This window comes from Coturnix japonica, chromosome 1 (genome assembly GCF_001577835.2).
Source record: "Coturnix japonica isolate 7356 chromosome 1, Coturnix japonica 2.1, whole genome shotgun sequence".
Lineage (NCBI taxonomy): Eukaryota > Metazoa > Chordata > Aves > Galliformes > Phasianidae > Coturnix > Coturnix japonica.
Window position 1 is genome coordinate 83,810,557 of NC_029516.1, and position 14,434 is coordinate 83,824,990.

The following is a 14,434-nucleotide window of genomic DNA, read 5'->3' on the forward strand; positions in this document are numbered from 1 at the left end:
CGTGGTGGTGTAGGAGGACTGGGGGAGTTGCCACCGGTGGGGTCTTGTGCTGGAGCAGTCCTGTTCCTCTGTGCCACATGGGGAGAAGAGGTAGAAGGGAGTGGATGGGGTAAAGTGTATTTTGTTTGCTTTTAGTTCTCACTGCTCAAGTATGTTACTAGCAACAGACAACAAATTACATTGATCTCTCTATGCTAAGTCTTATTTTGCTCCCACCAGCAAGTGGTGAGAAATCCCCTTGTCCTTATCTCAACCCACTAGCCTTTTTTTCAGCATATTTTCTCCATTTGCTCTTACGAGAATAGAGAGCAGTGTGGTGGAGTTTAGCTAGCCATCAGTATGAAAATAGCCAAATCATAACTCAACTTATCTCATATTTTGTCCTCTTGCTCTCTAGGTATATTAGGTATCTGCTTTGGGTTTCTCCAGGGTTTCTCCTCCCTGTTGCACCAAAGCCTAGTATTTAGCCAAAGAGCCAAATGTTTGCTGATGAGTTGAGGCTGTACACAAACACAGCTGTGGAGTTTTCTTTCCAGTATCAGAACACTCAGTAGCAGAGGACAAGGAAAACAATAAATAAATAAATAAATAAATAAATAAATAAATAAATAAATAAAAAAGGAAAAGGAAAGGGAAAATGAAGAGGAAAGGGAAAAGGAAAATGAGGCAGACACTTTTATGATGCTGCATATTCCATCCACACTTGCTAGCTAGTGGTGGACCTTAGGAAACTGGGCACAATTTCTCCCCAGTCTACTTCACTTTGACCATAGAAACATCAAGGAATGGAGAGGCACTTTCTATTCCTGGTCCCTCTGTCATTTGGCTGGAGATGCTTGTTAGGGAAGGTTTTCCAGCTACTGATTTGTAACCTCTTGACATTTATTCTGGGTAAGAAATACTATAAGAAATACTACCAGAGACAGCACGGAATGTTTCAAAACTTAGGTAAAGAGGCTAATAAAATAAGTTTGGGCTTCCATTGTGGTCTACATGAAGACTTTCTAAACAGTGGGGTAACAAGCAGAATGAAAAATTGATCCAATGAAAGAAGTCATAATAATATCAAGATATAGCAATTCTTGCAAAAGGAGAGAGGTAAAGGCTAGAATGTCTGATAGGGAGAAAGTCTAAAGAATTATACAGTCTTGCTTTGAATGTCAAATTGTTTGGTCAGCTGGGGAGTCCAGATGTTGCATAAATCAATAAAAGATTATTATAAAAGACAGGAAAACAAAGTCAAACAAAAAACAAAACAAAAACAAAAACAAAAAAAAAAAGAAGAAATTTTAAAAAATGGAAAGTTGCAATTTTGTTATCTGGTTTGAGTAAAAACAGGTGCAAATTAGTTTTTATGATGCTCCTACAGCAATAAAGTAGAGTATAAAGCAACAAGCTTTTAGCATGCTGTCATACAAAACTGCTTTTAGCATTATACAACAATTTTATTTACTATCAGAATTGAACGCAAATAATTGTAATCACCTATAGTTACTATAGTTAAAGTATAACTCTATCCTTGCCTCCTTGTCTGCCACATATCTTTGGTCCCTTCTGTATCTTGTTCTTGCTTTGCTGTTTCTTTTTCTGTATTACACAGCACCAAGCTATGATGGCTGCTCTGAAAGTAATGCTTCCTATTTCCTAACACTGGCAGAGCACATCAGAGGCAGATATTGATGGTATGACAGTAGAGGTTGAACCCTTTGACCAATATTCAGCTATATTTAGTTGCTGTGCAACAGATGGCAGCAGAGGAGTACTCTTGACAAAGAGGTTTCTAAGGTGGAAGTGTGTATGAAACAAAGGTATGTCACTGAATTCCTCCATACAGAAAGAATGGAGCCCACTGACATTCACTGATGCTTGCTGAATGTTATGGAGAACAATGAGGAGTGAACACAATTAGGCACCCCTAGGGTGGTGCATTTCAGAGTGGCAACAGAGACATGAAATATAATCCACATTCCAGAAGGCCATGCACAGCTGTCACACCATGAAATTAAGAGAAGCTTAATCAGCTCATCTTAACAAGTCTGCTAATGGTGGTGACTATGTTGAGAAACAATGTTTTGTAGCTGAGAATTTGCTCCATCCAGTAGCAATATTGTGCTCTTAGCAATAATGTTGTTTCCATGGAAATAAACAGAGGTCACAGGTCACTACTTTTGAAGTAACCTATGTATCTTAATCAGATTATGTAAAAGAAAAATTAAGTCACAAGCAAAAACTGGTAATGCTTAACATTCTTTTGATATGAAAAGAACTGGAGAATACAAGTACTGTCCAAATAATTCATGCATTTTAACTGCCTATAATGAAACAACTAATTGGGTCCTTTTCCTTCTTTTCTCTCATGAAGACTACAGAAATGGGACAAAAAAAAAAAAGGTAATTTTCTTGCTAGGATTGTTGTCATTTACATATTAAATGGAAACATTCACATTTTCAATTTATTGTAGTATATCAAAATAATCACACTCTCAAATCTTTCATTAATCCACCATTAACTATTCTTCTAAATTTATTTCTCCATATATCCTTTAAGAATGCTTTGTTAACAAAATGGTACAAGCAAAGAAGATTAAAATAAAACAGTAATTTGACAATGATTATTTATTTATTTATAAGTTTACATATATGAATATGTATATTAATTGACTTTGTGAACAACCTGACTATTAAATCAACTGTTTGACTTTGTAGAGCAGCTGCCTGGGAGGAACCTCATATCTCTGTTATGTGCAGTGTTTTTGGAGATGTTTTTAGAGATTGCTATATAAAGCTGCGAACATTCTGGCACAGTCATTGCAGAAATGAGTCAGTTGAGACTGACTCACTCAGATACATGGAACAGAACTGAGTAGATCTATCTAGTTTGGAATGCTCTTGCAATCTGACTTTTACACCTATTAGTGTATGTAAGGGGGGAGGAACAGTGGAGAGTTATGAGATTTCAGTGTTCAATAAGTCAAAATTATTGAGTTTTATAACCTGTGACATTTTATTTTCTTGCCAGGAAAGAGATTTAAATGAAAAAAAATATTGGGGAAGAGGGGAATGATTAACCTAATGCCAAGCCTATGAGAGGGTTTTGTGTACATTTGTGTGTCTAAAGAAAGAGAGCACAAGCTTTTATGCTTTTATCTTCTGCAAACCCAGAAGCATGAAGAGTCGTTTATGGTGACTTCTATACTGTCATCTATACTCTCTCTTCACCTCTAGGACTTTAAGGGATTGACACAGAACCATCTAGATTAACTTTGTATTAATAAAGGATTTCCACAGGAGAGGGATCCCTCTTACCACTACTAAGAGAAAATCCCCAATCTTCTTCACCTCTTCCCATTAATAAAAACAGAACAGTAGTATGGATCTACACAGGGCTTTAATGTTACATACACCCGATAAAAAGGAGAGTACCTGAACAATGCTTCTTTCGACCCCTAACTTGTTCCTTCTAATGCATTTTATTCTGATTTTGTTGTGCATTCCTCTGCATGGTTATTAGTCTTTAAGATACCCTTGACAAATATATAAAAGACAGTACTCTTCTGTGACATCAAATTATGTTTAGACTTTTGAGTTAGTAGGTAATGTACCAGTAAAAGAATAATTAATTCCTGAAGGACTGAACATAAAAGCAGGTATATGTTTGTCTGAGAAAGTGAAAAGTTTGACTAAAGAAGATATTTATGAATTATTGTGCTGTTATCTAACTGGATCAGTAACTTTTTCTCTTGCTGTTCGCTAAACTCCATGCAAATTAAGAAAGAGATGGGTCACACAGTTCCAGAAATAACTGATGACGGTTTGGACTTTTTTCCCATTAATTCAGGCTTTTGGTAATGAGAAGGCACAATCATCATAATGTAAAATGCTTTAGATTTAAAGGCTCACTGGGATCCTTATATCCTTCAGTATATTTCCGTAATGGTATTTCCTGTGACTAGATGTAAGCTATCTTCAAGGTAGACTGCGTAAGAACTTTGCAGAAAACAGGAATGTCCTGGGAAATTTACCTGAGGTGATTAGTAAGTATCTAGTAATAATTTTAGAATAGTAGTAACAAAATCCACTCAGTGAGAATATTGTATTAGCTATTGGAAGTCCAGTTGAAAGATATCTCAGATGTTAGAAACCCATTTCAAAGACTTTATTAATCTGTATATTGCAACCCCAAGATGTAAACTTCTGTTTCTTTAAGGTACAACAAGAAATAAGGAAATAAGTTATAGAGAAATGCTACTTCTAACCCACCTGGAAGCAAAATAATAAGAAAAAAAGAAAAGGAAAGGAAAGGAAAGGAAAGGAAAGGAAAGGAAAGGAAAGGAAAGGAAAGGAAAGGAAAGGAAAGGAAAGGAAAGGAAAGGAAAGGAAAGGAAGGAAAGGAAGAAAGGAAAGGAAAGGAAAGTATAAATGAAAGGAGAGGAAAAGAAGGAAAGAAAAAGGAAAGAAAAGAAGAAAGAAAAGAAAGAAAAGAAAGAAAAGAAAAGAAAAGAAAAGAAAAGAAAAGAAAAGAAAAGAAAAGAAAAGAAAAGAAAAGAAAAGAAAAGAAAAGAAAAGAAAAGAAAAGAAAGAAAAGAAAAAGAAAAGAAAAGAGAGAGAAGAGAAGAGAAGAGAAGAGAAGAGAAGAGAAGAGAAGAGAAGAGAAGAGAAGAGAAGAGAAGAGAAGAGAAGAGAAGAGAAGAGAAGAGAAAGGGAAAGAAAAGAAAAGAAGAGAAAAGAAGAGAAGAGAAAAGAAGAGAAAAGAAGAGAAAAGAAGAGAAAAGAAAAGTAAAAAAATCTGTAGGTTGAAAGTATGTTAATAGCTTCCCAACTTCATGACTTTATGAACTCCTTCAAGTCAGAACTCTTATTGGAATATGAAGCAGAAGCATCACAGGAAAATATGATTACATGGCACTTTTTTTTCAGTCAGAAAAAGATAAAACTGAATATTTGACCCTCACATCATTTGCTGCAGGTTTGTGAACATTATTTATGAATCCAAGAATGAGAGGTTGACAAGACCTAAGGAGAGCATCTTGTCCATTTGCCTCTGTCATTAGCATAAAGCATTTTTAAAGATATCAAGTCTGATGAAGGTAAATCTAGAACTTAGATATCTACACTGTGCCACTACCTCCTCTACATTTGAAAAATTTTCCCACTCATTGTTGTTTCCATTAATTCAGAGGATTTATTTGCCTGACTGAATCTGGAAAATAACTCTCTAAACTATTTCAAACTTCCTTTCAAAAACAAGCTATTCAAGAAACGGCTTTCCTAAAACCCTTTGTCCCTCAGATTATCTGACCAAGAGATCTTATCAGTTCCTTGAGTTTGAAACAATTTTATCTTCTCAGTCACTTTGCTGCAGTCTATTTCTAAGAGAATTTTGATTTTTTAGTGATTAATCACATTCTTCTGATTTCCTAATTCTTCCACTTTGTCTTACGTAGTATCTCTTTGTTACTGTAGCACTAAATTGCATGCTTTATAACATGTTATAACATTAGGGCAGAAGACTTAGAATGAGTGTCTTCTTTTCCATCTCTTCTTTTTATTGCAGGGCATGCATATGGTGAAAATGAGCACTTCAGAGCAGTGGAAAAGGAGGTCCTAACTGAAAACAATGAGGGAAAGGAATACCTGAATCACACTAGTACACAAAATGCATATCACAGATATAGGTTAGTTATGATCCCATGACATGATCACAGAATGGAACAATCAAGGACAGCAAACACCAACATGGAACATTGAGCACTTGGTCCTTACAGAATACAAGCTCCCAGAAAGCTTGGAAGCTTCTGCTGCTTGTCTCAAAACACTCTCTTTAAAGATATGATCTTGGTCATTTAGTTCCTTCTCCAAAACTGTTCCTCTTACTGTTACTTAGCCCTTGGAGCTCTTGTCTGTTTTATATGGTTTCTCTATTTTTTATTTTTATTTTCCTGGAGAGAAAGATCTATTATATCATTATTTTCCATTTTACTTTTCATTAAGATATCTTTTACAAATAATCTGTGGAGCTAGGTACCGGGTAATCAGATATCATCACAACCTTTATACACATAGACATGTATTTAGCTCAGCTTATTCTTGCAAGTTAGGTTGGTCACAGCAACTGCCTCATAACAATGCTTCCAGAAAGCAAAAAGGATTTCAGAACACTGGCTTAACTTCCTTGGGATAGTTGTAACTCATCATGTGAATATGGCATTGTAATAACTGAATATTATTTCCTCTCTCCTTGCACAATGAAAGCCATCTACAGATCACACAGGAACTGTCTGCCATTTCACATAATGTGAGAGATATATTAACTATTCCTTAACCCCAAGATGATAACCTGCGAAATCCTGCAGACACATCTTCACTGATGAACAGTTTCTGATGAGTCACTGAATATAACCATAAAATTAAGCTTTCACTAATAACAAAGAAAAGCAATACTAGAATTGTTTAAATAAATAGAAAAAAAAAAACCAAACAAAACCAAAAAAAAACCCCAAAACACCACAAAACAAATACCTATGTTAGGAACACCTCTAATTCTAAGAATGAAAAAGATTATAAAATATGATGCCTCTTTGTTACCAAGCTGAATTTCATCAACAGTACTTCCAATGCAAAGACACTTGTCTTGTTTTAAACATTAGCACCCAAAATAACCAGTCTTAAAAGGTCACGTTTATTTAAAAATAGCTTGCTTGCACTTTACATTCAAGTTAATTTACTAACCTTAAAAAAATTAAATGCAAATGTATACAAATAATTTAAGCATCCTGTCAAAGTTCACATAGATACAGCTAACGCAATTAAGTATTCAAGGTCATAAGTAATTTTCCTTAACCATGAGCGATCACGTGGATAATTCTATTAAATTTATTTTGAACTAAAATGTTTGAACTCTTTCTTTAGCGATTTCTATTATTTTTAAAAACCAAACCTATAATTTCCTATTTATAATGTGTTTTTCAGGCCATAACAAAGAAGCATACTGTACCTCTGGTGCTGATGGCTGTTGCCGATGTGGTTGTGCTGGCTGTTAAGGCTACAGTGGTTGTGACTGTTGCAGTGGTAAGGGAGGGGATGACAGTAGTGGGAAGCAAAGTGCTGAAAACATCTGGTGAGTGGAAAAAAAAAAAAATAAAATAAAATCATATCATGCAAACAAAGGAGAGCCATAATAGTGGTTTAATTTGTAAATACAAGTATGTCAAAAATGACTAAATTAAAACATGATTAACACAAATTATTACAGGTACAACTGTGGTACCTTTCAATTCTTGACATTATATCACTCTCAGATTTTATAGTCAGTGTGCTAGCAAACAGAATTTAAAATACTGTTAAAATGACCACGTTTCCACAGATCTGGAGAGTGAAGGTTTAAGTGACAAGAATCCATTTCTTCACTGAGCCATTTTAAATGTCTCATACAGTAGAAACCATATACAGATGAAACATGCTGTGTCAGAGTGGGAGATGAAACAACAACACCATCATGCTAAAATAAACACACACATGTTAACGAGAAATGGCTGTATGTTAAAACACCCACTTTCAGACAGACTCAATGGACAGAAAAAGGGGAGAAAATGCTACTAACTATAAGAGCTGCTTTTTCCGGATTGCTTTTCTTCTTCCCACACACTTGTTTAAGACACAGTTGTCTGCTAAGATCTAGAGCAGAGTATATTTCAAAATCTTTGCCCTAATTAGTAGGCAGTCATCTTGCAATCATCCTTAATCCATACATGTTATCATTAACATATAGCTTAGAACTGAAAAATCAGAAAGGCTAATTATATTACTGCTAAAAAGTAAGAATACACGTCAGAGAAGATGCAAGGCTTGGATGACAGCATCCTGCAAAACTCTTCAGCTTCTGATCAAATACAGGTATGCCAAGCACAGGCAGCTGCCACTTCATTGCAGAGGAACCAACAAACTGCTGCAAAACATTCCTCTACAGAGTAGAACATAACCAGATGTACAGATAGAAAACACTTTGATTACACTGCCAAAAGCAATAAAGACCAGTATCACTTTGCTTATAAGGTGATTGCAGGTTTTAAAGAACATACAACAAAAGCCCTGAAGAGAACTACAGAAAAGCACTTCTGTGAGGAAGTAAAAAGCATCTGACAATTTTCAGATTATTTATATGTCAGCTTTAAAAGGAAAGGACTAGTTTCACATCAATTGATGATAAGTAAGTCATTCCACACTGATTTAAAAAAATAAAAAATAAAAAAATAAAAAAAATAAAAAAAAACAACAAAACTCCACATTTCTGAAGGGTGCTATTCAATTCAATGCAATAAAGGAGCACAAACCTGACCTATGATCTATCTTCTGTTGCTGTGAAAGGAAATGCAATTGGTGTCTGAGTACCATCAATTCTGGCTAAAATCAATGGAAGCTAAAGCAGCTCAGCCCTTTACAGTACTGGGCCCAACAGAAGACATTTCAGAGACAGAGTTCGTGAGTTCAGCATAGCATAATTATTCCCTTAAGACTTCAAATTATAATGTTTGCCTTATTTTCATGATGGATGACAGATTACTTTGCCACTTAAAAAGATTCCTTGTCAGTTAATATCTATGAGTCACCTGTATTATTACTTTGTATTATTCTGGTTTGGATGAACACTGGCATTATCACCTCCAGAATCTATACCTGTGGGATTTTCCTCTTGGAAACCTTCAGAAAATGGCACAAGATCTTTCTTTTGCATACTGTACACTAATATTTACATCTGTTCTGAAACAGGTTTTTCAAAAAAGGCAGTGTAGCCACACTGATCATCAGGAAGAACTACCACAGTACCTGGAATGTGAATACCATGATAATTAAACAGAATGGAGTTAAACAATCATTAGAAATAAATTAACATTTTAGAAAAAGATACGTCATATGTACTGATCTAAGCAATTTCTTTTCCTAAAGGGAAACTCCCCTAGATAAGTATCTGTCAAAAAAGAAATCAAACACAGAAACAAAAATGCCTCCTTCATACCGAAAGTAAATCCTTGTTTAGCAGAAAAGCTTCACAAATTAACCTTGTACATAAAAGCTAACTCATGTGATATATTTCCCGTAATTATGTTTCTTAAATATGTTATTTACTTAATACTATGCAATGGCAAGTCAACTGCACTGGCAAATTACAGGTTTATGACACAGCTTTTGTTCTACAAACACACTGTCTACACTGTTTGCCACACACCAGATTACATGAGACCTTGGTGAATTTAGAATCTCACTGTTTTCTGGTTTCTATTCTAACTGAAATATTTCCAGCAAGATTTATTACATTAAAAGAAAGCCTATGTAGGAATCTGAGGCCGGTAAACAGGAACTAGAAGATACAAGAAACAGTAGGTTCATCTTTTATGATCATACCAAGAGTAACAAAAGCTAATGCAGAAACTAATTTGTTCATTGAAGTCACTAACTCTGATGCAAAACCTCAATGTGGCAGCTTGTCAGAAACCTCAAAGAAAAACATATTTCCTCAAAGAAAACATAAATGCAAGGAATAGGACTGGCTTTGCTTCTTTCTTACCAGAGAAAGGAGAAATTCACCATACAAATGACCGCAGCTGGTTTGCTAGTCTTTACATTACACATAATTGCTCTCAATAACCAAAGAACAAGACGGGAATCAGAATCAGTGAGGTGAGCACAAGAAAATCTAAGTTTAATGGAATCTACCCTTTAATGATGAGTGTGTCATGGGAAAGTACGTGTAAAGTGACAAAATAGCTAACTGCCTTACCATCAACAGATTCTGGAACTCTTGCATCATATTCTACCATTAAAATCTATTTGAGGCAGCCTAAGCCTAGATGAAGATTAGCATTCTAAATAGCACTTGAGTACCACAGTCATGGAATTTCCTTTTTTAGGTTTACCAGTCCTACTGAGCGTCTGTAACAGAAAGGCTCCTTCTCAGTTTTTCCAGGAAGATTTATGGGTTCCTATGAAAACCTTAATGTTTTTGCCTGGAAAATGTGGGATTTTTTTGTTGTTGTTGTTGTTCGGTTTTTTTGTTTGTTTGTTTTTTGTTTTTTTTTTCTGTTTGTATTTTGCTTGTTAGTTTCTTGCATGAGAGAATGCAGAACAAGGGCCTCAAAAGAAAAAATAATCTGCAGCAACCTTCATTTTCTCCTTGTTTAGTAAAGATGTGGGAAGTAAGTGAGTTTGGTAGCTTCAAAAATCAGACAGATTACAAATATAAACTGTAACAGAGTTATATACAGACAAAAGTTATATATAAAATACAAACAGAGGACAGGCTTCTGTTTAAGGCATATGAATCTCCATCAGTATTTTAAATGTCCATTTAAATGCCAGAAAGAGGTTTTACAATTTGACTACTTCCAGTTCTATAAAACTCTTTTTCTCTCTCTGTTTTTTGTTTCTGTTTTTTTTTTGTTTGTTTGTTTGTTTTTGTTTTTTGGTTTTTGTTTTGGTTTGTTTTTTTTTTCCAGTGTTTTCACTTTTGGGCACACTTACCACACTTCTAGTGAAGCAGATCCCTGTGTTACCCACATGTTTCTCTTCAGCAGTTACTGAGAAACATATTATCAAAAGGGCCACATAGCTTTGATCTCTCCTTGAGCTCTCTGTCAAGAAGTAACTCTAGAACATGGATTTGCAAACTTTAGTCCAGCAAATGTGTGTTGCAGAGATATTTAATTCTATTTTCTGGCCTTGCAGTTTCTGAATCTGGTAGTACAGAATGTTCAGCCAAAACCAATTTTTTGTTTATGATTTTCACGCCCTAAATACTGAGGATTGCTATGACCATGGGACCATGCATGAGTGGAACTTTTAATTCAGGTGGCCATACTCAAAACAGTGCACCAGATCACTGTTTCCATAATACTAAAGTATTAATCCCCATCTTCCTATGAAGCAGAAAATAGCCATATTTTGCAGTTGGGGAACCAAAGAGGACAGAAAAGCCATGTTAGATACAGAAATCAAATAATCATTGCCTCTGTTAGTTTAGAAATGTCACTACTATAAGGAATGTTTAGTGTAACATATTCTATCGAAACTTCAGTAATGTAATAAGCATGGTATTCATCACCTTGCTATCTCTGAAATACAGACAATTCACTGATAACTAATTGTTTCCATAAAAGTTTTTGGAAACAGAAAAGGGATAAGGTATCATGCAGAAGGGAATAATGGACTCTATACTCAACACCTTTTCATGAATGTTCCCACAGATAAGACATGAGACTGCAACTGGATTTTCAGTGAAAGACAGTTCAGTCGATGCAGAGAGAAGCACAGAGAAGGTTTCAAGGGTGTTCTTCATGGAATGCTATACTATGTTAGCACGACTTCAAGCCACACTAGCAGTGGCAAGGTAAAGACAGACAACATGCAATCTGACAGCTGATTGTGAATGGAGGATGAAGAAAGGATGAAAATGTACTGCTTGGCTTGCTCAGGAGGCTGCTCTATAGGAGACCCATAAGTGAAGCCTGCTTATGAGTGGCAGAATAGTGCTGTACAAGACTAGTTCAAAACACTGTCCAGACCGGCCCAATCAGAATTTTGTGCTTGCTTCTCCTTTTCTCTTGATGTTGCACTCTTGTTAACCCAACAGAAGACATTCACTCATTTAAGTGCAAGGAGCCTGGACACTTTACTCTCACTGCAGATTTGGCCCTAAGCACTTTTACTCTCCATTTCCAAATAAATGAGAAATGGTTCTGTTTGGTTCAGTAGGCTTACTTGAAACATGGATCTGACTTATTGAGAATATTTGACGTGTTTCGTAAAAAAACAAACCAACAAGCTGAAATGACTGAGGACAATTCAGACAACAATGGTTGCAGCTGATAAAAAGTAAAGGTTTTTGTTTCAAGCTTGACGAAGTCTGACAGAAAAATTAAAGGACAGACTGATAATGATGGATGGCCTGCACTACATTTTTACTAAGAGAGAAAGAAATTTTAAGTGCTAAACTGAACTGAGTGATGACCTACCTGGGAAACAACCTCAGTACTCTGCACAAAATTTAATCAGTCTGTGGTATGTTGTACTAAATAATTTAGCAAGGTTTTAAATTCAAAGGGAGCTGCATTTAGAGTTGCTCCCAGAAAATGGGATTGAACAAAGGGATCATTCAGCTTGAATATCATGTGCCGATATCTCCTTAGCACTTTAGACTAAATGATCATGAAGCCTTGCAGACATGAGGTCAAGGGGTTCTCTTTACTAATTGATTCAGATTTATGAAACTCTGAAATGGCAATTATGTGCTTGACATTTTTGCTGGCAAATCAGATGTCATTAAAAAATATCTGAAACCTTTTAATAAAAGCCTCATGTAGATCTGGATCCCTAGCTAAAACAATTAGAGACTAGTGGTGGATGAGTTCATAATGCAAGATACACAGCTGGGCTAAAATGGCCAGGCAGCTTTGGAAGGACAGAAAATAAATTCACATAGCACCATTATTCTGAGATATTTAACGGGCCAGCAGGTCATATTAAATGTTGGAAAATGTGGGAGTTTATTAAGGTTTGATTTAACATACTTTGGTTGCCCAGTAAGACAGAGAAAAAAAAATAAAAAAATCACATGTTAAAAGATACCAGAGTTTTGATCTCATTGAGAGTTTTCTGTCTTCTTGTAGAAACATCAACAGTTGTTTTCCTATTTTGAAAGGAATAGATTTCAGTAGCAAATGAGGGACAAAAGTGTATTTAAAAGAAGACAATGACTTCTTCCTTTTCAATAGTCAAGTAAGTAAATGCTATTTGTCCGAATTTTATCCTTAGAAAATGAGGAATAGAAGAACAGAAGGCAAAGAACCAAATCCACTCCAATTTAACACTCAGGTTTGGCAGCATGGTATCACCCAAAATTGCTTAAAAGTTTGTCTTTTAATGTGATGATCTTATTATCACATTGTGGCATGTTTTAAGACATGTGTATGGACCAGAAGAGCTTAAGACAAAACTAAAAGCATGATAAATATGAGAAAATGAGGATTAGTAGGAAGCTGACTACAAAGTGAAAGTTAACTGTCCTTATTTGCCATCACTGTAAGAAAACAAGGAGACAGGACTCTCAAGCAGATGACAAGAAAGAAGCAATGGGAAGAAAGTGCCTTAATACCGTAGGAAGGACATGGGAGGTGACAAGATGTTCCTGTGCCTGATTGCAGTGGTCAGCTCTATGACTTCCTTCTACCCCCAGGTGAAGATTTCCAGCTTAGGTCTGCTATCACCACATGCTGTCTCCTCACAAGCTGCTGGTCTGGTTCTTGTCCCTAAGCAAGTGCGCAAGAGTTGAAGTTGAAGGGCATATTCCAGACACACATTGCTGTGGAGTATGCAGTCCCTGTGACAATCCTGGTAGACCTGTTGGCTCTCCACACAGCCAGCCAGTGCCACCCTTGTCAGGGAACAACTTGGACAGCCTGGACAGTGGCTTTCTTCAACTGCTCCTCCTGAGGGGCACAGCACAGTGCAGCTCTGAACAGCATTTCATATTTCATATTAAAAAAAAAGAAAAAAGAAAAAAGTTTTATCTGGCTGGCAAAACATGACTTTTATGCACAGCACAGATGTTGCCACAAACGTGGCTTTGTCACCTGGAAAGCAAAGTATAGTATGTTACACTCATGGCTCCACATAGGTATCACAGGAATAATGAACCACAGGAAGCATATAAAATGAATACCCAAGTGCTGTGCTAGTGGCTGACAACCTTTAAAATGAAGCCCTTCTTTTCTACCAGAGAAAGCAAATAGGTTGTCATGTAGTATTTCTTAATTCCTACTTGTGCTAAATCCAGGTGATATGTGGAGAACGTAAAAGGATATATTTGACAAGATAACTGCATGTTCTGATGAGTAGATATTGAAGATTACTTTAACATAAGGAAAATCTAAACTCTCAAGTGGGTGAACTCTTCAGTACTGGAGAATTTGTTTTCAAGTGCTCTATTTTATTAGTTTTACATTATTAATGGCTATTTGCATGAAATGTACCTCTGAGGACATATCAAGATGAGTATTCCACAGAAAAATTAGTCTCCCATGTTCTAAAGACACACATACAATATCTTAGACTACTCCAAACATATAGAATGAAAGAACTACTCCCCCAGATTACATTTTGCCAGTTGTGAAAAAAAAATGATTTCCATATTAATATTAATTAATTAATAGTCCATCAATATGACCACATTTTATAGTGGTAATATTAATAAAAGCCTATTGTTTTATTTAAGAGGGCTATTCTATCTTGAATAGAAGCTCATCTTTCTAATTGAAATAGTTACAAATAATTCACTGAGTGCAGTAGTGAAGCTTGTGCAGTTTACCTGAAAGAATTGAAGTAAAGTCAGCAGAACATGGAGTAGGCTGAGGAAAAGAGTGCTGTAATTTGATATACTAAACAA

The 14,434-nt window shown here is 35.7% G+C and overlaps 1 protein-coding gene across 5 annotated transcripts in view; it reads right to left on the bottom strand.

The window, feature by feature from the left end:
* Positions 1-14,434, bottom strand: part of CADM2 (cell adhesion molecule 2) — a 592,503-nt gene that overhangs the window by 38,070 nt on the left and 539,999 nt on the right. For 3 of the 5 annotated variants that reach the window (XM_015880063.2, XM_015880073.2, XM_032448408.1), the window contains one exon: positions 6,995-7,114. The exons of the other annotated variants lie outside the window; for them this stretch is intronic. In XM_015880063.2, coding sequence (XP_015735549.1) covers positions 6,995-7,114 — 120 coding nt within the window. The remainder of the gene's footprint in view (positions 1-6,994; positions 7,115-14,434) is intronic. 5 annotated transcript variants of the gene reach the window in all.